The sequence below is a fragment of the Terrapene carolina genome, unplaced genomic scaffold (genome assembly GCF_002925995.2).
Source record: "Terrapene carolina triunguis isolate 2854851 unplaced genomic scaffold, T_m_triunguis-2.0 Scaffold88, whole genome shotgun sequence".
Taxonomy (NCBI): domain Eukaryota; kingdom Metazoa; phylum Chordata; order Testudines; family Emydidae; genus Terrapene; species Terrapene triunguis.
In genome coordinates this window covers 29,447,452-29,472,936 of record NW_020664439.1, presented here as the reverse complement: position 1 = coordinate 29,472,936, position 25,485 = coordinate 29,447,452, and the positions used below count along the sequence as shown (strand labels likewise).

Below are 25,485 nucleotides of genomic sequence, written 5' to 3'. Positions count from 1 at the left end.
TTAATAAAACTGAAGATAGAGAAAACCACAAGGAAGTTTAGAAGCACATCATTGTTTATGAAATTCTTTAATTTGTAGACCAGGATGAATATCAAGTAAAATGTATTTTTAAATTTTAGGATATCTCGAATGCAGTAAAACATTCTGATAAGAAATTCATCAAAATTGACAAGCCCCCAGTTTGTAAAAAACAACTACAAGATGGAAAGAGATACAGATTAATTAGTGAATCAGAAGCTGAAATAACTCCTGAGGTATGTTCTATATGAATACATAATTGTGCTGTCAATGTGCATATCACAGCTCGGCTGCAAACATTTTGTGAAAAATACAGATTTTGTCATTTATATTCATAAATTCAGGGCATGCATCAGTGTAAATGAATTCCAGCACATTTGTTTGTTATCATTACAGGAAAGCTATACCCTTAGAAACTCTAAAACTATAGGGGTTAATCCGGGCCCCCCATGAAATCACTGGCAAACTTCCTGTTGGCTTCATTGGGGCCAGGGTTACACTCCAGATCTATGCCACAGCTTTTCCAAAAGCTGCCTTTTTATGTTTAAGCTATTTTAATGCTTATAGTAAATGTTTCAGCTTTTTAAAAAAAATGATTTACATTTTTTAGGAAATTGAATTTGTTGATGGCTCCCTCTTAAAATTAAAAAGTTATTTTGAAGTCTACTTGGAGCAACCTATGGAGTTTACATTATCTTTGATTGAACTCGAGTCTGAAGAAATTGTCTGGAAAGCAAAACTAAGAGAATGTGAGTATTTTTTGTGTTTGACAGCTATAGTTTGTTTCTACTGAAAACTTGTGGTTTGGGTCAAATTCTGCTTCCATTGAGGTCACCAGATCTGGAGCTGAAAGTGCCGAAACACCAGGAAAAGACAGCTGTGATCCTTGTGGCTAGGACAGAGGCAGGGAATATTGGAAAATGTAATGTAATTTATATTAATTTAAATATTATATATAATATAAAATATCCCAACATTTTATAACTTTTATTTTGTGGGTTTTCACATGTGCTGCAGCAGAAGTGCAGTTATGAGAGCATAACATCATTACAATCTCAGAAATGAGAATGGCAAAATATATTTTCAATTTGGTTAATAATATATGTATAATATACATTTGAAAAAGAGCAAAGGCCTGAATATATATTTACATGAGCATAGTATAAATATGAATTTACCTAAAACACTAGACGTAGAGCATTGATTACTCTGATTTAGTTTATGGTACATGGTGGAACTTTACCCTGTGAAATATTTATTTATTTATTTGTTTGTTTATTTGTATAGCTAATATTACCCAAATTTTTAGATAACCAAGACTGAAAGATGCCCAACAATCAATGTAAAATAAATATTTATACAATACAGAGTTTTATAACTTTAGATCTAGTGATATAATGATAATAATATTGTACTTTGTCATTTTCCAAAATGTTTCTTCCCTGTTTTACCCAAGTAGATTGATTTTCTAACAAGTTGCTATTCATTATGAAAGTCTGTAGGGATGTGAATGAATCTCGGTAATGAAATAAATACAGAAAGGAATAGATATTAGGATATTTGGGAACTGTGTTTCAAAAAAGATTTAGTTCATGAATGTTATGTAAATATCATGTTATGCTGATTTAGAATAACATGACACTATGTAGAACCTTGCTTATTTACACTAATGATTGAGAACCCGTTAGAAGATGGTCAGAATTAGCCAAGGGTTAAATCTTAACTTCCATGGGTTTGGATCAGGCTGTTTATCAATTGACCAAACAATAAAAATTTAAAGAATTTCACATTGCAGAGTAGACTGTTTTAATTTATTTTGGTAAGGGTGGTTGAGTTCTAATTATTACAGATAATACATCATATTATACATGTTGTCAAATAAAAGTAACAAAATCATAGCAAAATGATATCTCATTACAGTACCCTACTGTTAAATGTTTGCTGAGCAGTGGAAGAGACTAATAATTTTTCTGTGTGAGAATTACTGGATTTGTGGATTAGCAGTGAGAATTATTGTAGTGCCTTTCATTTACTCCAGAAAACATTTATATTTTAACAGGTGACTGGATACTACATGACCAGAACAAGAATGAGCGGAAAAGAAACACAATCAGTAAGTTATATAAAAGAAAAGTGGGTACTACATGATTTATATTTTTTACACCTCGGTTGTGCTGTGTAAGGTTTCTCCCTCTCGAGGTTAGGGCACCCCCTTCCGGCAGCGTTGGGGAGTCAGTAGGTTGGCCGGATGTTTGTCAGGGCGGCCTGACTTGCAACCATGTAATTGCCCATTTAGCACTTCCTATCTGTACCGGGGGGCCCAGCACACTGCCCATCAGCAGGGGTCCCCGGTCCCTGGTTGGGGTGCCACCAACAGTCTGTGACTCCGGACCTCAGCTCCCAAGTGTAGGGTGGGGAAAGGGGACCCATGCCCACACTGATCTACCAGGTCCCAGCCTAGGAGCCTAGCAGTGGAAGGCAATCCCACCAGGGGGTCAGCAGGGAAGCGGGTCCAACTGGACCAATGTCTGGTTTCGCTGGGCAACTTCCTACCAGTTCCTGTGGGTGTCACTCTGTCGCAGCCCAGTTCTGGCTTGCAGTCTTGCAGTAGGGCGGCCCTTGCTCCAGTCTCTCCCCAGTGTCTTCCGTCTTCTGGGGCAGTAGGTTGCTGGTCTTCGCCATGACTGGTCCTGGACCTCACTGAGGGCTCAGCTCTCTGAGAGAGCTGTCTGCCTCTTTCTCTGGTCCAGCTGAACTGAGCTGCAGGGCCCTACTGTTATACTTTCTGCCCTGCCCCTGTACTTCCTGGGGAGGGTGGGACAGGGTTAACTGCATCTAGTGAATTAAAGATTATGTCATGTGATGAAACCTCCAGGAATATTTCCCACCAAAATTGGCAACCTTAGCTGCGCCTCCCAAGGGAAGTTAACCCCCGCTGCACTGGAGAGAGACCACTCTGCTTTACTATATGCTGATTAAGCACAGGAGAAGAATATATGATACAAAAAAGTAAAATCAGTTGTCATCTACTCCTTAGGTAACAGAAGACGGAAATCAAGCAACAGCCTTTCTGACGAAGAATTTTATAATAAAAGGCTAAAAGGTAGAGATATTTCAGTAGAGAATTTTTGTGTGATTCAAAAATATTTGTTTAAGGTTCATTTTATCCTGTTTATTTATTTATTTATTTCTTAGGGTTAAATGTTAAATTGGCCTCCACAAATCTGACCACAGAATTTATGGGGACAGAAACCTTCATTTGTGGGTGCAGAAGGCATCAATATACCTCATTTTTAGGAACAAATGTTTGCTTGTATGACCATAGGTTGATGCTATAAATTAGGTGAGTGTGTACATCAAGACAAAAGAGCTGCTTTTGAAGAATTTTTGCTATTGTGCTGGATTTATTTTTCCAGAAGAACTCTCCACCCACGACTGGGACCAGATCTTCCCAAAGTTCAGCTCCTATTCTGGCATCTGAAAGTAGTAGCCTGATTTTTCAGAAGTGTTCAGCACCCAGTAGGTCTCATTGAGAAGTCAATGGGACTCAAGCACACGCTTATGTATTTTGCTGAATCAGGGCCGTAATTCAATAGGTTCCAATGTCAGATGCTCCTGCTGCTACTGGATATGCTAACAGATAAGAGGTTGCACGGATAATTCTACATGCCTCTAAGAATCTTAGCTTTATTTTTCTTCCAAACATATTGCTAAAATTTCAGCCTTGCTGGCTTTCCTAATGGTTACTCTGAGAAATTATAGACATGATTGGGTTAATTACCAAAATGTCATACAGAGGAATATCATATTACAGTAGACACTATTCAAAATTGTACATTTGGATCCAGTTTCTGTTTTCAATTTCATATATATAAAGTTTTAGCTCAGAACTTTACATTACATTTTTAACCCCTGCTTTACAGTGTTTGAATTCTGTCCAGGAAAGGGATACATCTTTTGCTTCCAGTACCTATTTCTGGATGGTCAGCTCATCCAAAGAAAATGATGATGTTTGAATAAGGTGATATTCAAGAAATGCAGAAAGAATCAGGTTTCATTTGCATGTCAATGGTAGGCTCTCTCTATAGTTCTGTGTGGTGGCTTTTAGCCACTAGAGGGAGCTATTTAATCATTTAAAAACTTCATTTACAGTATTTTATAAAATGATCCATTGAAATAGAAATCTGATTAGACCATTGAGGTTCTGACTAGATAGATATAACCATGCCGGTTGTGACTTCTTACTAAAGTAATTATTACAAAAGTATACTAATCATCGTTCTCTGTAAGCAGTAGCACACTTTAAGATAGACAGTTATGCTAGATACCTGCGTTTTTCAGGTGATTGAAGGAACTTGGCTTGCAGTTTAATGCTGCATATGCATCTGAAGTATCTGGTTATTCTGTATAACAGCATATCTAGATGTTTCAGATTTGTGCATTTTTTCCACTAGACAAGTAGCTGTTTATGATCAGAAAAACTTTTCAAGTCCTGGGAATGAAAACTAAATTTAAGATATTTTTGCAACCTCGGACGTTTTGCACTTCTTCTTCATGTGACTTTTCATCACTCCTGACTCTTACTTTGCTTGTCTTGTCAGTTCCTATACTGCATGGTAAGCTAGCAAGTCAGTACAGTTTTCATTAGTCAGCATTATAGCAGCATCAATAAAACAAGTGAAAATGCAGCTTCAGCTCACTAACGAATATGATCACCTTTGTCGTATGTCTTCTTGTTGCAGCTGATTTGTATCCTGTGTGTTTTTTAGATGGAACTAAAGCTAAAACTACGTTAACTGATCAGCAACTGATGACTCTTGCAAAGAAGATGGGTAAAGATTGGAAAGAAATTGGCATTGAATGTCTTAAGTTAGAAATGAAAGATATTCAGCAGATTCAGGCAAAAGAAGAAGAGGTTAATGTTCATAAATTCCTGATGTTGGAGAAGTGGAGGAAAGGTGAAAAGAGTAATGGAACTGCGCAAAATTTGTATGACAGTCTCAAGGATCATGTGTCATATGAAATAATACAAATACTGGAAGGTACACATCAACTTTTCTTTATACTTCATTATGTGATTGTGTTTCAGACATGCTTTTGGTTTCAATATCAGAGAATTCACTAGACACCCTAATATATATTTGTATTGTGTAAATAAAACATGAAGTTTTCCCCCTTAATGTTGATTCAGCTGTTTTTCATTCTATTTTATAATTATAGTATTTTATACTTGCTTTTTGAAAAAATATTTTGGAGTGATTAATACTTAGAACAGTTGGTATAGCTCCATGTCAGTTAAAATCAACCACCCTTATAAACCCAAGCAAAATCTTATTTTTATTACAGAGCTCATTGCAGAAATGTCTGTACCTTTGTTCCTAGATATTTTAGTAACATTGAAGGTGCACCTTTGCCCAAGCTTATTGCGGCCTTGATCGTGCAAACACTTTTGTATGTACTTAACTTTATGCACATTGATTTCAATGGGACTACTCATATTTGTAAAGTCAAGCATGTGCAGGGCTGTTTGGAGAATTGGGGCCTAAACTGATCCAGGGAAAGTCTTTCTGAAGGGGAAAATTAGCTTAAAATTATATCTGTATAGTGTCATAAGATTTTTATGTACATTTGTTATTATTACTATTTAACAATTCTATTGCAGTAGCACCTAGAGGCCAGCTAATATATACATCTGTGTGTTCATTTCCTCAGGTTTTTTGTAGCAGACATGAGTTCATGGAGAAACAGCTAAAAGGAGAACTCTCAGGGACATTCAGCTGCATAATGGTTTAAACTTTTCATACTGTTAAATATGATTTAATTGGGGACTCTCTCTACAGTTTGGAACTCAGGAGACCCGTTATGAAGATACAAGCCATAAACAATCTTTGGAAAAGTTTAGACAAAACATTATTTTGGGAAAGAGTGTGAATTGAATTTTGCACCAATGTAAATGAATTTAACATTTTCAGGAGTAATTATTCAAATGTTTGGATACCAGTCATATTAACAATATAGTTGACACTGAAGCAGCAATCCTAATGCAATTTGAATCTCCCACGGACTTCATGTCTCCTTTGAACCATTCCTGCTAGGTGCTGAACAACTCATGTGAGCTATCTTAACCCACCCTTGAAAACAGCTCACCCTTTCCAACTATTTGACAATATTAAGCATTTTTATCCAGTTCCATGGGTGATTTCCACAGAGATTAGAAATGGCTTGAGGGGCTCATTAATGTACCTCTCATCATCACCTATAAAACAATACTGCCAATTTCACTGGGTACAAAACATTTCTCTGTACATACATTCAGAGGCTCAGGATGGGTTGCCATGTACATGGTGCATAAACCCTTCATGATAATGCAATTACATGATCATTGTGTGTGTTTGTGTATACCGCCTCTTTGCTAGGCTGGTTTTATGTTTATTCAAAGATGAATTAGTTTCAATGTAGCACCAATACGTACTAAAGGCAGCTTTAACTTTTCTCTGGCAGGGCCATGTTGACTCTACGTGTCTAGTTGGTCACACATTTCTTATAAGATGAGTTTGTATGTTGTACAGCTTTTTGTTGTATTATAATCAATGTAAAATTAAATGCATTTTTAGTGTTGGACTTTTTTTACTGTTTTTAACTTAAATTGAACATTAAAATGACAGGTGTGTAGGTTAGAAATAGAAAATTTACTAAAGGTTGCAGAAAAGCAAAAGGTCAATAGATAAATCAGCAAACAGAAAACACATTTATAGGTTTTTAAGCTTTTAAAATACTGTTATCTATAATACAGAACTGCTTCCTTGCAGGCAAGATTGTGGTCTAGTTTTAAGGGCTCCTGTGGATGTCTCTGTATTGTCTCCCTTTGAATGTGTTCTGGTTATGTGTGCTTTTTAAAATATGAATAAAAATGGAGAAATACCTATCTGCATTGGAATTTTGAGTTTTTAACATTTTATTCCGCAAATAAAATATAATTTAAATTATATCACATGCTGATCTTATATCAGCGTTCATCTTTGCAGCCCTCTACCAGTTCGCTGTTAGATGAAATCCTACTTACGCTTATATACATTCTTCTGTTAGGGGTCTTTGTATTCATGCTGATCTTATAAATTCTGTTCTCATCCTTCTGAAAATGTATATCTCTATAGTGCTATGTCCACTAACTATGAGTTCTTCTGGATCTTGCCCATAGCCTTTTTTTGTGTTAGTTGCATTAGTTTACTCTATGCCTTGGTTCAGTTTCTGCAGAACTTTCTGTAAAGTCCTGGAATATCCCCTCCACATTGTAGACCAGGACTTTGAAACCACCAATAGTGTAGAACCAGCCCAGGTTTTTACCTAACCCAATGAATACTAGGACACAACAGTGAAAGTCTAGTCAGGATGCACTGAATATTCGTATAGAATAGACATGATCAATAGAGGTTATGCCCCCAATATCCATGCACAGACAGGAACCACAGAGTTAACCATGCCATGCATGAATGACGTTCAGCAACTCCGTGGCAGTGGTCACCCTCCCCTGGACCTCTGAGGGCTCTCCACTAGCCCGAGAATTCCTTTGGATAGAGGAGGTAGAGAGTGAGTGAGCCAGGGCAGCTGTGGGCTGGTTGGAGCAGGAAGGGTATTTATTATCTCTTTCCCTAACCCGTGCCAAGTGGAACTTGGGGCAGGAATGTCATAACACCAGAGTATTATGTTTCTGCTGCTCCCATTCCATAATGTGGATTCCCTTCTAAGGGGAGTTCCAGGAGTTTCTACTAACTGCAGAATCCCTGGCTGTGTAGCTCTATTGACTCTTTGCTGTCAGAGAGTGGGACTCGAGGCAGTGCTGGGAGCCCAGAATGCCATGCTTTGGTCTCCTGCTGATCTCTCAGGATCTGTTTGGAGCCACAGAAATACATGGGGCTCAAAGGCTAGTTCTGTAGCCTCTTCTGTGTTTGTGGGGAAACCCTATTCCCTCCAGTGGAATGAGTGAGGAGAGATATACATGAGGGGAACTTCAAGCCCTCCCACCGTTAGACCTTGCTGTCTCTCTGGTCAATGGGAGTTCCTTAAATCATGTACATTACTTTTGGTTCTCTTCTTTGAGCTTTCTCTGTTTTCTTGGTTACAGCCAAGATCAATGGCTGAGCACTGATGAGCCCACATGAAGGAGAGTCATTATGATCCGATTTTTCACCTGACAATGCATGCCCTTATTGTTGGTTAAGCTGCCGTTTATATGTTCCAAAGTTGCTTTTTAAGGGCTGACTCTATGCCTCCACATATATGAGAAAACACACTTCAGGAAATTCTGCAGCCACTGATACCACAGCCAATATACTTAATTTTTGCAGTATGTTAAATTACCGCCCATTGTTTGTTTTTCTGTGATTGCATAAACCCATAACATTTTGGGAAGGCACTTCAGAAAATTGTTTTATTTGGAGAATATTATACGTTACTTTCTTGTGTCATTGTGTGCTTCCTACCTTATTGATGAATGTAACAAACCCTCAAAAATATGGACCTACTCCATCTAATTGCAAAGATGGTTGAGGAGCACCTGATCCTACAATGGAGCACAGTGTGTGTACAGGGGGTATGCCTGTGTGCATCTCATTGCAGGATCAGAACGTAAACTATAAGAAGAAAAAAAGAATCAAACATGAAGGAATCCTTATTCTTCTGAGGCAAATTAGGACTGAGACAATTTAAGTCCCCCTAGAAAGTGGTGGAAAAAAAAACATTTCAAAGTTGCTCTAAGATATATTCATACTTTTTAATGTTTTTTATTAATTCAGTTTTTTTAAACCAGCTGTTAACTGAAATTATTTAGAAAAGCCTAATCCGTGTATATTTAACCTTCAACTGTTCCCACACTGGATCATTTAAGATGGCTCCAGTTGGGCTACCTGTTTGGCCAAGTGCTACCTAATTAGAATCAGCGAGGAGATTCCTTCATTTATATGAGAGAGAGATTGTGACAGTAACAGACATTTGTTGTGAATTTTTTAATAAAAATATTTTATAAATGTTTATTGAGCATTCAAAGATTTTATAAAAATCAGTTAATTTCCTTCATGAAATGACATTAAAATGTTGATATAAAATGTATTGGATTTCTGGTTATAAATAAATCAGATCTGCTTTTCAATTATTATGTTAAATATCAAGTTCTCAGGGAGACTGTGAAGGTAGAAAACTCTGACTTCCTCCCATCTTTATACCATATCAGGCCATAGCATGATCACGTCATCGGGAGCTTTATGCACCAAAATTATGCAGTAGTACCGGCAGCAAGTACTGTAGACACTGCAACTTTGGGGACTATAATAGTGGGGGCACTGGTATTAATGTATCAAGAAATTTCCTTCACACTGTGTCATGAAGCCAACTGTTCCTGACTGATGAATGTCAGAGGAAGCTTTTAGTAGGTGGGTGTAAAGAATAATCTGTCCATCTCTGCTACTAGGGGATCTCTTTAGTTGTTAAAAGAAGGGTATTGTCTTCCTCCATATTTAAAATCAATAACACAGCAGGCTACCTCCCACTCAGAGGGGATTACCAGCTTTTAGTTAGACTTGTAGTTAAATCTGCCTAATTAACAATTACTTTTAATAACATGCCTTTCAGACTTTGTTGTAGTATTAAATATGTATTTAAATATTAAATACACAGGGTGAAATCCTGGCCCCATTGAAGACAATTTTCAGAGTAGACAATGGGCTTCCCCCCCCCCCCACCCCAGTATGTGTAATCATATTTTAAGTAGGGATGACATACTTGTGAGTGTCATATGAAGAAAAACACTGGAAATACAATAAAACATATGTTCTCTATTTAATATTCATGTGATACTAAAAGGAATATATAAAACCATTAGTAAATAAACACTATGTACTAGTGAATCAGTCATAGCAGCATGACAAAAATCAAGTTTGGAACCCCTGTTGAACTAATGCTGAACAATTGGGCTAGTTCAAACAAACACATTTTTATTTTAAATTTAGATGAAAGACTATTTTACCCATCATTTGGGTGTTTAAGCAAGGAGAGTTCCTCTAGGATCGACACACATAACAAATATTGGGGCAGATTCTATGCCATGTCCATTTTCTGCTGGATGCCACAAAGTGTGAGGACTGCCAGGGAACTGGGTGCGCATCCTTGATTCTCTGCTTCTGCTCTGGCACAAGTTAGAGCATCATGGGGGATCAGGACTGCCAAGGTTGTCTGACACTTGCTATTATGAGACTGTTTTCAGATGTTCATAATCTTGCCAAATTGTAACTGTTTCAGCTGAAACATGTCATGCCAGGTGTCTGTCAGAATAATTTTTTGTTGTTTTTTGGAAGGTTCCAGCAAAAAAATGGCTCATCCTTTTCCAAGGATGACAGTAGGGGAAAATACGTTGTTTTGCCTCCATTAGAAAAATTCTTATAACCATTTCATTTACAAGCTCTAGCATCACCATGCTGTGGAGCGGGGACTTGAAATTTGGCAAGTGGTGTCACCATGGTGTCAGGGATGGGCCTGTTGCAGTTCTGTGAGAAAAAACACCTCAAATTTGGCCTACTTATAAGCATTTGAAATATCACATTTCACACATGCTCAGTACAGATTTAGAGTTTGGCTGCTAAATTCTTGGAAGAGTGGCTCTGCATTGAACATGCTCCACCCTGGAGCCAAGCAGGAGTTTCCCTGCAACTTCAATTCCCTGAAACTGAGATCAGTAAGAATGTCTTTTCTGTGGCATCAATGCGTTTCCCCTTCTACCTTCCCCCCGGGCAGGGAAGAGTAGTAAATGGCCAGACTCAGATGCAGAGGGAACAAGAATTAGACCTTTTCAGAGAGAGAGGTAAATCCTTGGTTGCACTTCTGTAATGAAACATTGTCAGCTGAAATTTGACTCAAGCTTTAGGTTTGGTTAAAATCAAAAACAAGTTGATACCATAACTAAGTTCAACAGAAATGCTTCTATTATTAGTAGTATTTATTTCCTTCCCCCCACCCCCAAAAATGAATTAAAATTCCCCAGTTGCCTTTGCAGCCCAAACACTGGGGCATTGTATTAGGGCCTGAGAACTTGACAATATCTGAAGTTCAAACAGGAAATCAAATGTGTATTTTAAACTGAATATAAAGAACCATTGGAACAGATTACCCAGAGATGTGGTCAATTCTCCATCACTTGGAATCTTTAAATCAAAACCAATGCCTTTAAAAAAAATGCTTTAGTTCCATTGGCAAATTACATGGATTACTAGGTTCTATGATTGTATTATGTAGGAGGGTAAACTAGATCACAGTAGTCCCCGTCTGGCCTTAAATATTTATTATATAATATAAATTATATAGATTATTTTTGCCATTGACTTCAGTGAGACCAGGATTTCACCCTATGAATCTAGTATAGTGACTGGAAATTAACTATAAGGTAGACAGAGTAATCTACTTTCATTGTCTTGTCTGAGAGTATATATCCAACACAAATAAAGAAAACAAAATTAGATTTTTTTTCCAGTACTTGGGTGTTAACAGTGATGTACTGTTTACAAGCAAGTATTTAAATATATTTTAAAAAACAATTGCTGATGTGACAGTATCCCTTTTAGATTGATTTTAATTCACAAATAAGAAAAAGACCAAAGTTAATTATACAGATTATACATTTATTATTTATTGTTTAATAAATAAGTCAGGAATGTTATAAATAGGTTTCAATTTATATAATAATTTTATAAAAACTTACAAATGTATAAATAAATAATTTAAGATAAATAAATTATACCTGGGTGTTTGTTATGTTGAGAACATGTTGATATAATATAGCTTATTTTTTCTAGAAATGTAGAAATTTAACATCTTAGCTTAAAAGACACTGATAGTATTTTGCTCAAGACAACTTAGGTCATGAAAAATATTGTAGAATATTATTGTGCTTAATCCTTGAAAAGTTTTTGTAGAAATATTACTGTATTCTTAAATTCAGGTCCATATCCTGGAAGCCCTCTGTGTGTACAAGTTTCAATGACTTCAGTGAGAGTTCTGCACACAGAGCTCTTGCAGTAAGTAGAACCTAATATATATTTTCTTCAGATACTTAAAATAGCTTTGATTCAATGTTTTATAGAAAGTGCTTCCAGGTTTCAGTGATTATGATGAGCTTCCAGGAGAATTCAAGTAGTTCAGCATCTTGGTTATGGTCACAGTGCGAATTGTGAAAGCATGGAGAACACTACATAACCTCATTCTCTCTTTGAAAGAGGCTGATCCTCTGTTTGTAGATGGTTGCTCCACACTCACACTGCTAATTTTCACAGCCTTTTTAAAAAAAAAAAAAAAAAAAAAAAAGTGGGTTGGTCAGACAATTTAACCATGTTTAGAGTAGCAATATACATCAGTCTTTGAATATGCAAAAAAAATTAGTTTAAATTTAAAAAATTAAGCTATTAAAAATAAAATGTTTTATGAAAAGGTAAACTATGATAGTAATAATACCATTCATATAGTTAGGGCCCAAACCTGTATTTCTTATGCAGACAAACATTCCTAATGATGTAAATAGTTTTCCCCTGCCAAGGCCAGGTTTGGGCCTTTAAAGGATAATCAGGGAGGGCTGTGGGTTACAAATAATTAAATCCAGTGCGTTTGACAACTATTAGAATCTCCGGTGCATCTAGATATGCTATGTTAATAAAAAGGCAATTATTTTAAAGTAGGGACATGATTGCTACCAGCTATTAAATCTGTTAGTCTTTAAGGTGCCACCGGACTCCTTGTTGTTTTTGTTAATAACCATGTTACATATGTTCCCTATTTCCTATCAATACATATTAATTATTTACGAAAATACAGTCTTATCTCTCACTCTCGCCCCATTTCATGGTAGAGATGGGAGACAAAGTAAGATACCATTAAAAAGACAGAAAATTCGCTACTAGTATGTTTACTACATCACTGATAGGGAATCACTTTTTTAATACAGTAATATACAGTATCAAAGTAAGACCTCATTTATACAGAGATGAGAAACTTTCTTCAATTTTAAGAAAAAATCATAATCAAGATTTTAAATGACCAGATTCCAGAGTAACTTATTTGGGTAACTACAGAAAGGAACACATAGAACAGGACTCCATTTATGATAGAAATAATATAAAGTACTCTTTTAGGCAATTGAAAGGAAAACAGACCTGTATCAGTTTGTCAATAGCAGCCAGCATCTTCTGGTTATTGAAATTCTTGAACTCTGCCTTGTAAGCCTTCAGGTCTTCATTGATACCTCGCAGGCATTCAATCTGTAGAAGATACAAGGATTAAGAAATATTGGAGAGTGCTGTTAGATGCTTACAGACAAACAAAAAGCAAATGATTTGTTCTTTTGGGAGACTGGCAATTTACCTTATCAAAATCAGCTCTTTTAAATGTAGGACAATTTTCAGTCTGAAAATCAAAGACACCAGACATGAATGTGACATTCTGTATCACTATGATGAATTACATGATGGTTCCATATAAAGGTGAGGAAACTTGATTTTTATTTATTGCAATACCTTTGACTCTTCTGCCATACAAGCCTTAATTGTGTTGATTTTATTCTTAGTGATATCTTCAAGATCGACCTCTTCAAGAGTACATTCAAATCCTAGCGTGCCAAGCTCCTATATAAACAAAGGGGACATTGATTGAATCATTGCACATAATGCTGCAGGGCATGTTTATAAGCAGAAATATACTGGATAGTAGGTGATTTATGGCAACTGAAGGTGCTTCAACATCCTCTTTATATATCTTTGCGCCTTTAACCAACAAGCAAATATCCAAGCTATGAAGCTAAAGTCAAAGGAAATTTTGCCATCATTTTCATTAGGAGCAAGGGTTGTAAATAGATTTATATTTTGTGTGCATTGCACTGGATTACATTGTCTCCATTATGTTAACATTCTAAATCATTCTAAGAGGATGAATCTGCACTCAGCACATTATATACCACAAACTTATAATTTAAAAAATGATTACTTTTTAAAAAAGAGAAAGACAAATAACATTCAAATGGACAAGTGGCATTGTCTTGTGGCCAACCATCAGTGGCACTTTGTCTCATTGAGGTGATGGAAACAGATTCCCCTTACTGTTACCACCAGTTCAACTGTACCAGTGAGAGATGGTAAAAAGAAAAGGAGACATATATAACTAAAAGATATGGCAGAGAAAAGGATGCCTCCTGAACCAACCCATAAAATTCTTAGAAAGAGATAATGCGAGAGGATACTTTCATGCTGGGCTGTTTGAATTCTTTATCCAGCTGCCAACACACTACCTAATTGCCTAGTTGATGGCATGTTTTACAGGAGTTAGTGACTATATATGAATTAACCAAACTGAACAGAGGGTGGAAAAAAAATCTCTCAAACAGGACAGATAAGGAAAAAATAAAAGCAAACACTAGCAGGACACAGATCAGAGGGAGATGCTCTGTGACAGAGGGCCACTCAGGCTGGAAGACAAAAAGTTTAAGGGAAGAAAGTTCTCATGAGAAAATAAAGAGGTATTTTCTTTATTAATTGTAACTAAGCTTAAAGTACCTATTTAGGTTAACTTTTACTGAGCATAATACTGGATATGTGATGCAGACCATCTCTTTGCCTTAACCTGATTCTATCTGTTCTTTAAAAAAAACAACCCCAGAATCTTAGGCTGTTGTGTGAAATCCCCAAATAAACTGTCACAGAAAAGAAAAAATAATGAAACCACCAAGAAGTATTGAAGGGAGGATGGCTGGAGTCAATCCCCGTATTGTGTTCTGCTTACCAACAATAATTTATACTACCATATCTATCATCCCCGAATTTGTCCCAGTTGATTTAAGTCCTGCCCAAGTGGAAGATGACAGGTCAAGCGTCATTTCAGGCAGCAATTAGAATAATAATAATAATAATAATAAAAAGGATTGGACGCACAAATGAAAGTTAAGTATGAAACAAGCAAGGACAAATTATTACAGTTCTCTGGAAATACCAAATGATGAATATGGTTAAAAACAGGGACACAGAAATTTGATTAGCTGAAGCAAACAGAAGAGCCAGAGATGTAAGGCTACACACAGTTTGGGAATGTGCACCATCTGGCTGCTTTAGAAAGAGGATGCCTCCTATCATAGAAATAAAACCTCCTACAGCTCCTTCCATCTGAATATCTCAAACACGCTTTTACACACATCGATAAACACAACACCTCTAAGAGGTAGGTATGTATTATTTTCCCTATTTTAAAAATGAGACAACATGAAGATGAGTCCTTGATCTTTCTGTGTACTACATATCAAAAACTCCCAGCTCACGGTCAGGGACATAATCCATGTTCTAGCATACTTTTTTATTTGTTGTGTAGTAGATGGGACTCCTTAACCTAGCCACATCAGACAAATGTGCAATGGCAGAGTTAAATTTGTAGTATAAATGGTGCCCAAGCAATTTGCCCAAGCCATAGAGTGCATCTAGCCACCAACAGAACCTACATTTCCTGAACTGCACCTACTCCTATCCCTTCTATCTAGGTTTTGATTGTGCACCCATCACTGGGGTATCTGAATCTTTAACCACAAGTCCATTCTTCCTTCTCTGCACAAAACTGTGACTCTGGCAAAACAAATTTAGATACAGAGGCAAAGCTACACTTGTCTCCCTTCTGGAAAAACCATTTCATACCAACTCCTGGTGCCATTAGTTTGTATATTTAACACCTCTCCCACGTTTTCCTCTGGAGTTAGTCCCGGTAACTCTAATTTAACCCTTGCAGGTATTGTTTTACTGGGGTTTATTTAGCTATAAATATTGAAGACCAACAGCTTTGCTTAAGGAGTGACACATTCTTTAACATGTCACCAGAACTGATGGGAGGCGCGGAACACGAGGCAAGGAAAGACAAACCTTCAGCTGGTGCAGCGCGTCCCGCGCAGCGGTTACCAGGGCTTTGGAAACATTGAGGCAGTCATTCAGATTGGGCCAGGAGGAAGGCAGCGGCGAGGTCGCTGCCAAGTCGGCCAGGCTGAGGCCGAGGAGAGTCACCAGGAGCCAGCCACCTGAAACAAACAAGGGCCGCGCGTGAGCACGGGAGCCAGCGACCCCTGGGCAAGGAACAACGGAACGCGGCTGCACGTGCGCCCTCGGCTCCTCCTTCCCCACGCGCTGCCCGCCCGGCCCGGCCGCGACCCTTCCCAGACCCCGGCCCGGCCCGGAGCCCTTCGCAGCGCACAGCGCACGAGGCCTCGGCTAGCGGGGTCCCTGCGCTCCCAGGCCAGGCCGCTGCGGGGCGCTGGTCACTCACGTGGGCAGTCGAGGCCGGGGCGCTTCGCCATGTGGAGTCGCTGAGGTAGTGCTGGAGCGCTGCTGGGTCCGGCTGGCGGCAGCCGCTTTTATAGCCGGAGGCGCACCGTAGCCAGGACTTTCCCTCCTCTCTCTTTCTCTACATCAGCTGCTCGGTCAGAGCTGAAACCCTGCGACGCGGCCGGCCGGCTCTCGGGTTCCCTCCGGGAGGCAGCGGCCCCCGGCTAGTCATCCCGAGAGAGCGCACGGGCCGGGCCCCGCGCCCTCGAGGGCAGGCAGGGAATCCCGAGAGGCGAGCTGGGGCCCGGGCACCAGGAGAGGGGCCGAGGGGGACTTTGCCATGGCCCCCCCCCGCCCGGCCTCCTTTGCTTGGCTAAGCTTGGGCTCTAGTGAGCAACTCCAAGGCCTGGGAGACAGCAGGTCAATGCTGTCTGGGTAACCGTGGATGAATCACGTCACTGCTCCCTGCCTCAGTTTCCCTAACTAAAAACTGGGGATGATAATCGTTCCCCTCCTCACACTGGTGCTAGGGGACTCGGTGCTTCTACCTTTATGAAGTGCTTTGAGATCCTTGCGGTAAAGGTTGTGATGTGACGTGCAGACACAGCCTCATACACAAGGAGTTTATCCTGCCAGCCTTGCAAGAGAATTAGTGTGACAGTGTTGCAACACATCAGTGAATAAAGTGTTGGTCCAGCACATACAGGTTAGTATGGTTTTCAGAAATATGTCTTGAAGTTAAATCAGGATTTTAATGAAGAAATGGAATCAGCAAGAGATACACTAGGCCTTCCTTTTCTTTGTTGCATTCCACAAACAGCAAAGCAAAAAGATGAGCTGAAGCTGAACATATTTTAACTCCCTGTAATACAATATATAGTATATAATCTTCCTCCCTAGTTCTAAATAGCCTCTACTCTTATGATACGACCACCTTGTAAACGATAAGAAATGGTGAAGCATTTCTCCCCCCCTTTTTTTTTGTGTGCTGGTGACCACTCAGTCCCGAGCCCTGCATCCAGATGTTGGAGCATTTAGTGATACATAATTTTTTTAAAAAATCATTGTAATCTGTTTTAGGAGTTGGATCAATGCCAGTCACTGTAGTATCTGGAAAAAGGTGGTCTGGGGACCAAGCTGCGTGCATTGGCATCACAGAATGGTGTCATGAATTTGTTCAAATGTCATTATGGTGCAGGATGATATCATTAGCATGTAAGGAACAAACAAGTGTGATAAGCAAGCTTCCTATTGTAGAAAGAAAGCATATTCTAGTAATTAATGTATGTACAGTATTGGAATTCAGGAGATCCTGTTGCTATGTCTTGCGCTGCCATTTACATGCTGTGAGGCCTTGGCAAGTCACTTAATGTCTTTGTGACTCAGTTTCCTCATCTTTAAAATAGAGATAATACTTCCCTTCATCCTGTGGATGCTTTGACACTTAAAACGTTGACCTTTGGAAAGCACTTTGAAATCCTTGAATTGGAACCTTTGTTTATACTCTCATTGCATTGTCTCATATAATGGCCTTCAGTAATGGCTATCATATTAAAGGGGAAAAATAACAAACAAATTAGGAACTAGTATTCCCACTGGCTGCAATTGGGAGAGCATCACTCCCTAAAACTATAATGAACTATATGCAAAGGATGAACATTACTGATATTTTTTCTAAAGTTTTAATGTGTAGGAAATGGCAGCACCTGTCTTGTTTAATATTACAATAGTTACAGAAATTGGGGGTGGGGGGCTCTAATATAACATATGTAGAACAATCTTTTTTAAAGACATTTAGCTCATGGCACGCTTTTGGGAATCTACACAAGCCAAATACTAATGATTAACTGCCAAATATAATGTGTAGGTCTAAAAAAGAGATTAAGCAAATTTATTCTCAAAAAGCAATCTAAAATGATTTATTTTGTATCTAAATGGAGCAAAAACAGTTATATACAATAGTTTCGGGGCACTGGTCTAACAATAGATTATGCAATTGAATCACTTTTGGTATGGGATCATCTTTTGATTTAAAAAGTTCCAGGGGCAAGCAAATAAAATTCTTAGAGATCCTTACAGTATTTGCAGATTTACTTAGAGAGCATTTTCTCAATTAAATTGCTTTGGAGTATGAAACTGGAAAAGCCCTGAGAGCTAGGCATTAGATGTTAGGCCTGAAAACATCTTTGCCTGGAAAGTTCCAGGTCAATGCTGAAATCCTGTTTCGTGTAATGCCCTGATAAACTGTTTATTCTTAGTCTCATGTCTTAAGGTCCTAACGTCTCATGTTGCGGGGCTTCAGCCAGTCACCTGTAGGGGTCAGGAAGGGATTTTTTCCCCTGATATATTTTGTTTTTCTCTTCTTTCCTCAAGCAGTGATTTTCAGCCTTTAGTTCGCAGACCCCTGGGGGTCTGCGGACAATGCCTAAGGGGTCCGGGAAAGGTTGCTGTTACCATAGAACACCTTTTTTCAACCTGTGGTTTGTGGACACCTGGGGGTCCTCAGACTGTGTCTAAGATTTCCAAAGGGGTCTGCATCTCCATTTGAAATTTTTTAGGGGTCCGCAAATGAAAAAATGTTGAAAACCAGTGCTGTGAAGCATTAGAGATGGCCATGGCTGGAGAGCACCTACTACAGATGTTGGGCTGCTGCACAGTGGATTAGCTAAGGGACCTTTTGTTCTCTGGTTGCAGCAGAATGAGGCTCTGTGCCAACTTCACAGAAGCCACCACAAGGAAATCTGGACAGGGCAGAGGTCTGAGCTATTCTCTTCTGCCTTTGCACAGTCATTTATACCTGTGTAAAGTGAGAGTGTAAAATGATACCAAACCAGAATATATGTTTTACACCTATTTTACACAGGTGCAAGTGGGTACAAGGTGCAAGCTACAAGGCAGTGAAGGATGTGGCCCCTGATTTCCATGGACCCCTGAGTTGTGGTTGTGTGGGGATTATAGCCCCTATCACAACCCAGATGTTGGAATAATGCCAGTGTAAAGATTGCAGAGATGTTTTGTGCTCTGCTTTCAGATTGGGGAATGTATTCCAATCCCCTCCAGCCTCTAAGTAGTTCTCTTCACAAAACCGATTTACTTGGGTTTGTAGAGAAGAAACTGGGTTTGTAATGAATTTTACCCCAGCCAGTGGAGATATGAGGAATAGCCAAGAATTAGTGGCTGCTTTTTCAAAACAACAATGAACCCCCCCAAAAATTCATTAAATGATAAGACGAAAGCGGGCACCACAGCAGGCAGGTACTACAGAAATCTACAGCTTGACGACCAGTTGGAGTTTCAACACTAGTCTTCTCGCTTTCTTTGCACTTACCCACAATTCATGGCTGCAGCTTGGTATAATTTTTCATTTCAAAAATTTAATGTAAGAGGAATAAAAATATCCAATTAAAATGTACAGACACCAATCTTTTTCTTTTTTCAATTTTGTTTTTATTACCAAAAGCTCTGGAAACTTACAGTGATATGGTGTCATGGCCCATGATAAAGCACATCTGGAAGCTACTTTTATAGCTTGTATGATCACATAATGTTTTAATATTAGATTATATTGTATATGTGTTGCACTACCAATATGTAGGTTAGTATTATAGATTTATCATCTCTGGGGTTTGAAGAATTTTTGGTCCAATCTTGTCTTCAATGATGTCAATGGGAGTTTTGTTTTTGACTTCAACGGGAGCAGAATGAATCAAGAGTTTTATATTGAATTTCCAGGTTCATATTATTTTAATTGACATCTAATTTCCCATAATATGTTTGTGGTATGTTTAGAGACTAGCGTTGCTAGAATACAAATACTGTATAATTTTCCAGTTTTACTGTGTATTTTCCACTTTTTGGCTAGTCATTAAGGTTGTGGGCTGTGGTTTTAATTTAGTTAGGAGACTTTTTCTCACATAGAAGTGAAACAGGTTTTGGAAATATGAATGAGTGTGAAAAGCATTTATTAGGCTTTCCAGGTTCTCTGCATGGTGAAATTAAGTTATAATGTTGTCTTCAGTAATAATGCATGAGATTTCTCATTAAATGGAGCTGTGCCAATCACCCTGGCAGATAATGTAGACCAGTGGTTCTCAAACTTTTTTTTCCATGGACCACTTGAAAATTGCTGAGGGTCTTGGCAGACCACTTAATGATCTTTCCAAATGTTGTTTGTACCGTTAGCTAACTATTGTAAAGCGCTTTGGATAAAAGTGCTGTATAAAAAAACCTAAATAATAATTAACGTGTTTTTATTCTACAAATAAAAGGACACAGCTCATATTTTAATATCAGTAGTCTCTCCCGCACTGTGGCAGCCACCAAGCTGGGCTGCAAAGGAGGGGGTCTCTCCCTTTCTCCTCAGCAGTGGCAGCCACCAAGCTGGGGCTGGGAAGGAGGGGGTTCTCTTCCCGGCAGCCACAGCCCTGGAGCTAGAGAAAGTCGCCTCTTCTCTGGCTGCCGCAGCCCTGCATGTCCCAATTTCCCCCTACCCTCTCTTCTCACCCCACTTCCCCCCCACCTCCTATTTCCCCCACCTCAACCCACTGCCCCCTCCCACCTACCCCTTATTTCCCCCAAGGCCACCACCTCACCTTACATGTGCATCTTCTCCAGGGTTCTGGCACCTAATTAATGAAGCCACGCCTGCGCGGCTCCACTAATTAGATGGACGGCCCTTCATTCTCGCATGTGCGGCTGCCCAGGTGCGCACCTTAGAAGGAACTATCCGTGGACCACCTGAATGGAGCACGTGGACCAGTGGTGGTCCGCGGACTACAGTTTGAGAACCTTTGATGTAGACAATAACTGCTTGCTTATGGCATTCATTTGCCACACTTCTTGTATGTGTAATTCCTCAACAAAAAATAATGTTTCACTTGACTGAAAAGAACAGTATTTTGCTCAATTACATGTTGAGGTCTGGTCTTCTCAGGTTCTATGTACATAACCACCATTAATGTCAATGGGAGCTTTGCACAAAACACTTAGGTCTTGATTATACCACAGAGATCTGTGCATGGAAGGGACACTCTGTATGTGATCCTCTCCCTCCCACATGGAAAGGAGGCTCAGCTTCCTTCTTGTCAGCCTCAGGTCTCACAGGGATTTTCCCTGCAGGAAAATCAGGCTCTTAGCCATTCGGACATGAAGGAAAGCAGTACTAAATAGGAACACACAACACAGAAGTTCCAGTCCTCTCAGCTGTTCTTTCTGTGTTAGGATAGTAGTAATGATTCAGTGGATTATTTTTAGTTAAAATGTTATTTCTGATACACAACAAAATGTAAACATAGAACAATGGACTTTGTACATTAACATGAATTATACATAAAGGAATGACGCACAAAATAAAACTCCAGGGCACTGCCCTAACTGACAACAGCCTGACCCAGGCTGCTGCACAGCCCAGTGTTACCAAAGCACAGGTCATGTTTAGCCAATACCTTTCCTGCCCTGAGTATGGAAAAGGCTGCATATGCCAGTCCTATGCTGCTCCTGCACTGGGAGTATTCCCCATGAGGCCATTGTGGTCCTTTTAGCAGCACAAAAGAGCTGGAACCTGGCCCAGATGGATTAAGTAATTTGCCAAAGGTCACACAGGAAGTCTGTGGCAGAGCCAGATCTTCTGAGTCCCAGTCCAATGCCTTAACTGTGAGACCATCCTTCCTCTCTAAGATCATGTTGTTTTGGATGTTGCAATATAAGATTAAATGCTGGGGGTTACTAGTGAAATAAAATGCAATATATTGAAAGTGCAAGTTCTTATACAGGGGAAAAAAGGACTTAATAGAATGCTGGTTTGGCTGCCAAAGACAGTTTAGTAAAATCTAGAAAAGAAGCCCAGGTGGCATGATCAATGCAACTGTCCTTGCAGTGATTATTATACAGACTTTTCTCAATGCTTACTAAAATATCGAATATCTATGCAAAAGCCTTTTGACGCTTGAACTAGGGGTTGAAGGCTACACTCTCCATATGATGGCATGGGCCAGTGTTTTCTCAACCAACAGCAGTGAGAAGGGTGGGTCTGGCAGAATTCTAGTGCTGAGTGAGCAGCTAATGTAATTCTCTCAGCCAGCAAAAGAAACTTTGTATGTTGGATCTGCCTGAGAAGACTGGCTACAACAGCCTAGACGAGGGGTAGGCAACCTATGGCACGTGTGCCGCCTGATTTTCAGTGGCACTCACACTGCCCAGGTCCTGGCCACCGGTCCGGGGGGCTCTGCATTTTAATTTAATTTTAAATGAAGCTTCATAAACATTTTAAAAACCTTATTTACTTTACATACAACAATAGTTTAGTTATATATTATAGACTTATAGAAAGAGACCTTCTAAAAACGTTAAAATGTATATTACTGGCACGCGAAACCTTAAATTAGAGTGAATAAATGAAGACTCGGCACAGCACTTCTGAAAGGTTGCCGATCCCTGGCCTAGACACTGGGCACGGAGACTTTCCTTATAAACTCTCCAAATTTCCTGTTATGCAACATGCTCTCCAGCAGGCTTAAGATGTGTTGCTACTGCAGTTGTGTAGCTAATGTAATGTATTGTATATGACTTATACATAAGTTTATAGAGTCTTCAATTATTGCACACCTATGTCTTAAAGAGCATCATTTTCTTTCCTAGCAAGGCATCTATGTAAAATTCCTCCCCAACCCAGCATGTAGTTACATTTAAAAAAAAAAAAACACTTTAAGTTTTTGGTAAAATTGAATATATCTTGCAAGTTAATACACTTCTCCTAAAATTCCCGAGAGGATTTTTTCTATTAATTCAATAAAGATCTACAAAAATATCTTTAACATTTCTTAGAGAATAACATCATTGACGGTATTGATACATTTGCAATTACAAAGGGCTGTAGCAACCTTTTTCTTAAATAACGATTAGAAAGAAATGTCCCATATACATGAATCCTGTAATGAATCTATCTTTCAGATGAAACATGAAACTGAGGTCCTAACCACTTGTGGTTGTTAACAATCCCTGGGCACTTTTAATAAGAATAGGGACATTAACTCCAAAGTCCTATTAAAATTCCTATTTTGATAGTCATTTTGCCTCTCCAAATTCCCCCTGCAGTATAAAACCCTAAGATAGTTTCTGGTAGATATGATGGGTCACATTCTGAGATGATGTAAAGCACCATAATTCCATTGGTTATGCCAATTTACATCCATTGCAAATCTGGCCTGATATTTTTCTTCTCATCCTGTCCTAATTTGTGCTGTTTTGCTGTTCTGTGTTAAGCGGCTGCCACATTAATCCCCGAGCTGGCTGAATTTCAGTGGGGATGCTTACACAGAGTTTATCAGTTTATAAAGAACTTCGAGACAATGAAGAATGAAAAGTGATATTATTATTAAATAATTTCTTGGTTAGTTTATGTGCTTGTTGAAGAAAAGTGCAATATACAATATTAAGAATATGTACAAGTTATATATATATGTGTGTATTATACAGTATAAAGTATGTATATATGTGTAATATATACATATATTGTACCTAATTACTATAATGAATCTATTACAATTTTATATTTTAAAAAAATCCAATATGCGGATCTAAACATTCTAAATGAACTAGGAACCAGAATAATATTTTCTGTTATAGGTCCTGGCAATCAGGCTCGTATGGTCTAACTGATCTTTTTATTCTAAACAACCATTTGCTCTATTTTTCACTTCCAGCTACCTGCATTTAGCTACTGTAATTGCATTTTACAGCTTCTTATGTAGTAGAAAACAGTGCTTGGCTGGCTTCGAATGTACTATCTTGATAATTCATGAATCAGCCAGCAAAGGGAGCTGAAGAGCAGTGTAGTGCATACCCTGCTCTGGAAATGCATTTTTGCCACATTCTTGGTCTCCATTTTTTGTACAAGCAATTGTCTCTTGTAGCAGAACAGTCTGTATTACCTGGTTTGCTTATGTTAAGTGTGGTCTAATAGCTAGAGCAGCATAGTCAGAGGTCAGACTTCTGGGTTCTATTCCTAGTTCTGCCAGCAGTTTGTGGTGTGATCCTGGAGAATCACTTAGCCTCTTTATGCCTCGGTTTAATCATAGGTAAAATGGGAATAATTATACTTCCTTTGGCTGTGCTGTGAGTTTGCTTAGTGAATGGCTATAAACATTTTTGCAATCCTCATATTATTAATGTATTATATTTTATTTTGATTTAGTAATAATATATTATTTTTATTACAGTAGCACCCAAAAAAGGAAAAACACCATCCCAGTTTCAAGAGCTTAAAATCTAAAATCACATATATTGAATATATACTAGATATGTCTTGGCCACAAGTGGTCATTTCACCAGGCAAAAGAAAGGCTATGAAGCCAGATTGATGATCACAAATATTCTCATGAGTTAAGACCCCAAATGTAGATACCCATATTTTAGAGGGTTGAATACATTTTTAAAGAAAGATACAGTGTTAATAGGGTGTGAGATGTGATCATTCTGTGTTCAGCACATAGATTTTAAGCTATAACAATCCAGTGATCAAAGCAGACGGGACCAAATTCTGCTCTTGATTACACTGGTGTCAATAAAGAAATACTTTCAAGCGTTGAAAAAGAAACAAAAATAGTATTAAAAAAAACCCACATATAAGAAACCAAAGAAAAAAGGCATAAGTTTAGTTTTGAGGGCTGGATTTGTAAATGATGAGAAAAAGGACCTTCCTTACCCACACTGTTCTAAAAAGTTAGGCAGTTCCTGGAAATGTATTATGACATAACACAAATATGGTGCTTAGGGTTATGATTATTGCCTATCAGTTTATGAATAGGAATCAGGTTTTCTTTAATTCTCTGGTTTGCATCCCAGTAGATTAGTGTTTCTCAAATGCAGCCACCGTGGTCACATAGGGTCACCAGCACCTTTTTATTGCGGCCCTGTAAGCCTCCAAAGCAAGGGCAGAGATTGGGGAAGTAGGGGGGGCAAAGCAACGGCTCCTCCTGCAGTGCCCAGCTGTTACTCCTGAATAACTATTACCAAGTGCAGCGAGATGTGTCACCTTGGTGTTTGTGTTGGCAGCGCCAACAGAGATCAGCACCCTGCACCGTGCAGACTCCTCGGGGGCTCCAGGCAGCACCTCTACAGACACATGGGGCTGGTGTGTGCAGTGCTGGAG

The 25,485-nt window shown here is 38.8% G+C and overlaps 2 protein-coding genes across 6 annotated transcripts in view; one reads left to right on the top strand and one right to left on the bottom strand.

Moving 5' to 3' along the window:
- Nucleotides 1-6,941, top strand: part of LOC112103352 (NACHT, LRR and PYD domains-containing protein 1b allele 5-like) — a 39,485-nt gene extending 32,544 nt beyond the window's left edge. For 4 of the 5 annotated variants that reach the window (XM_026650200.2, XM_026650198.2, XM_026650199.2 and 1 more), the window contains exons 11-16: nt 120-254; nt 629-767; nt 2,078-2,131; nt 3,056-3,121; nt 4,788-5,060; nt 5,731-6,941. In XM_026650200.2, the coding sequence (XP_026505985.1) occupies nt 120-254; nt 629-767; nt 2,078-2,131; nt 3,056-3,121; nt 4,788-5,060; nt 5,731-5,741 (678 nt within the window). In that variant the 3' untranslated portion in view covers nt 5,742-6,941. Of the gene's footprint in view, nt 1-119; nt 255-628; nt 768-2,077; nt 2,132-3,055; nt 3,122-3,213; nt 5,061-5,730 lie in introns of those variants that run through there. The other variant, XM_026650201.2, reaches the window with a different exon arrangement.
- Nucleotides 6,942-12,083: 5,142 nt separating this feature from the next.
- Nucleotides 12,084-16,369, bottom strand: IL12A (interleukin 12A). Its single transcript, XM_024195048.2, has 6 exons — nt 16,339-16,369; nt 15,942-16,093; nt 13,566-13,673; nt 13,414-13,455; nt 13,206-13,310; nt 12,084-12,333 (listed from the first exon to the last, which is right to left on the bottom strand). The coding sequence occupies exons 1-6, from the start codon at nt 16,367-16,369 to the stop codon at nt 12,166-12,168; spliced, it is 606 nt and encodes a 201-aa protein (XP_024050816.2). The 3' UTR covers nt 12,084-12,165.
- Nucleotides 16,370-25,485: the final 9,116 nt, after the last annotated feature.

What these genes read in the sequence shown, in the direction of transcription:
- IL12A (XM_024195048.2), bottom strand. Translation starts at nt 16,369, where the DNA reads ATGGCGAAGCGCCCCGGCCTCGACTGCCCAC. An exon ending in AAAGAGCTGATTTTGATAAG is followed by an intron (nt 13,311 to 13,413) that starts GTAAATTGCCAG and finishes TATCTTCTACAG; the next exon opens with ATTGAATGCCTGCGAGGTAT. An exon ending in CTATTGACAAACTGATACAG is followed by an intron (nt 12,334 to 13,205) that starts GTCTGTTTTCCT and finishes TTTTTTAAAAAG; the next exon opens with GCTGTGAAAATTAGCAGTGT.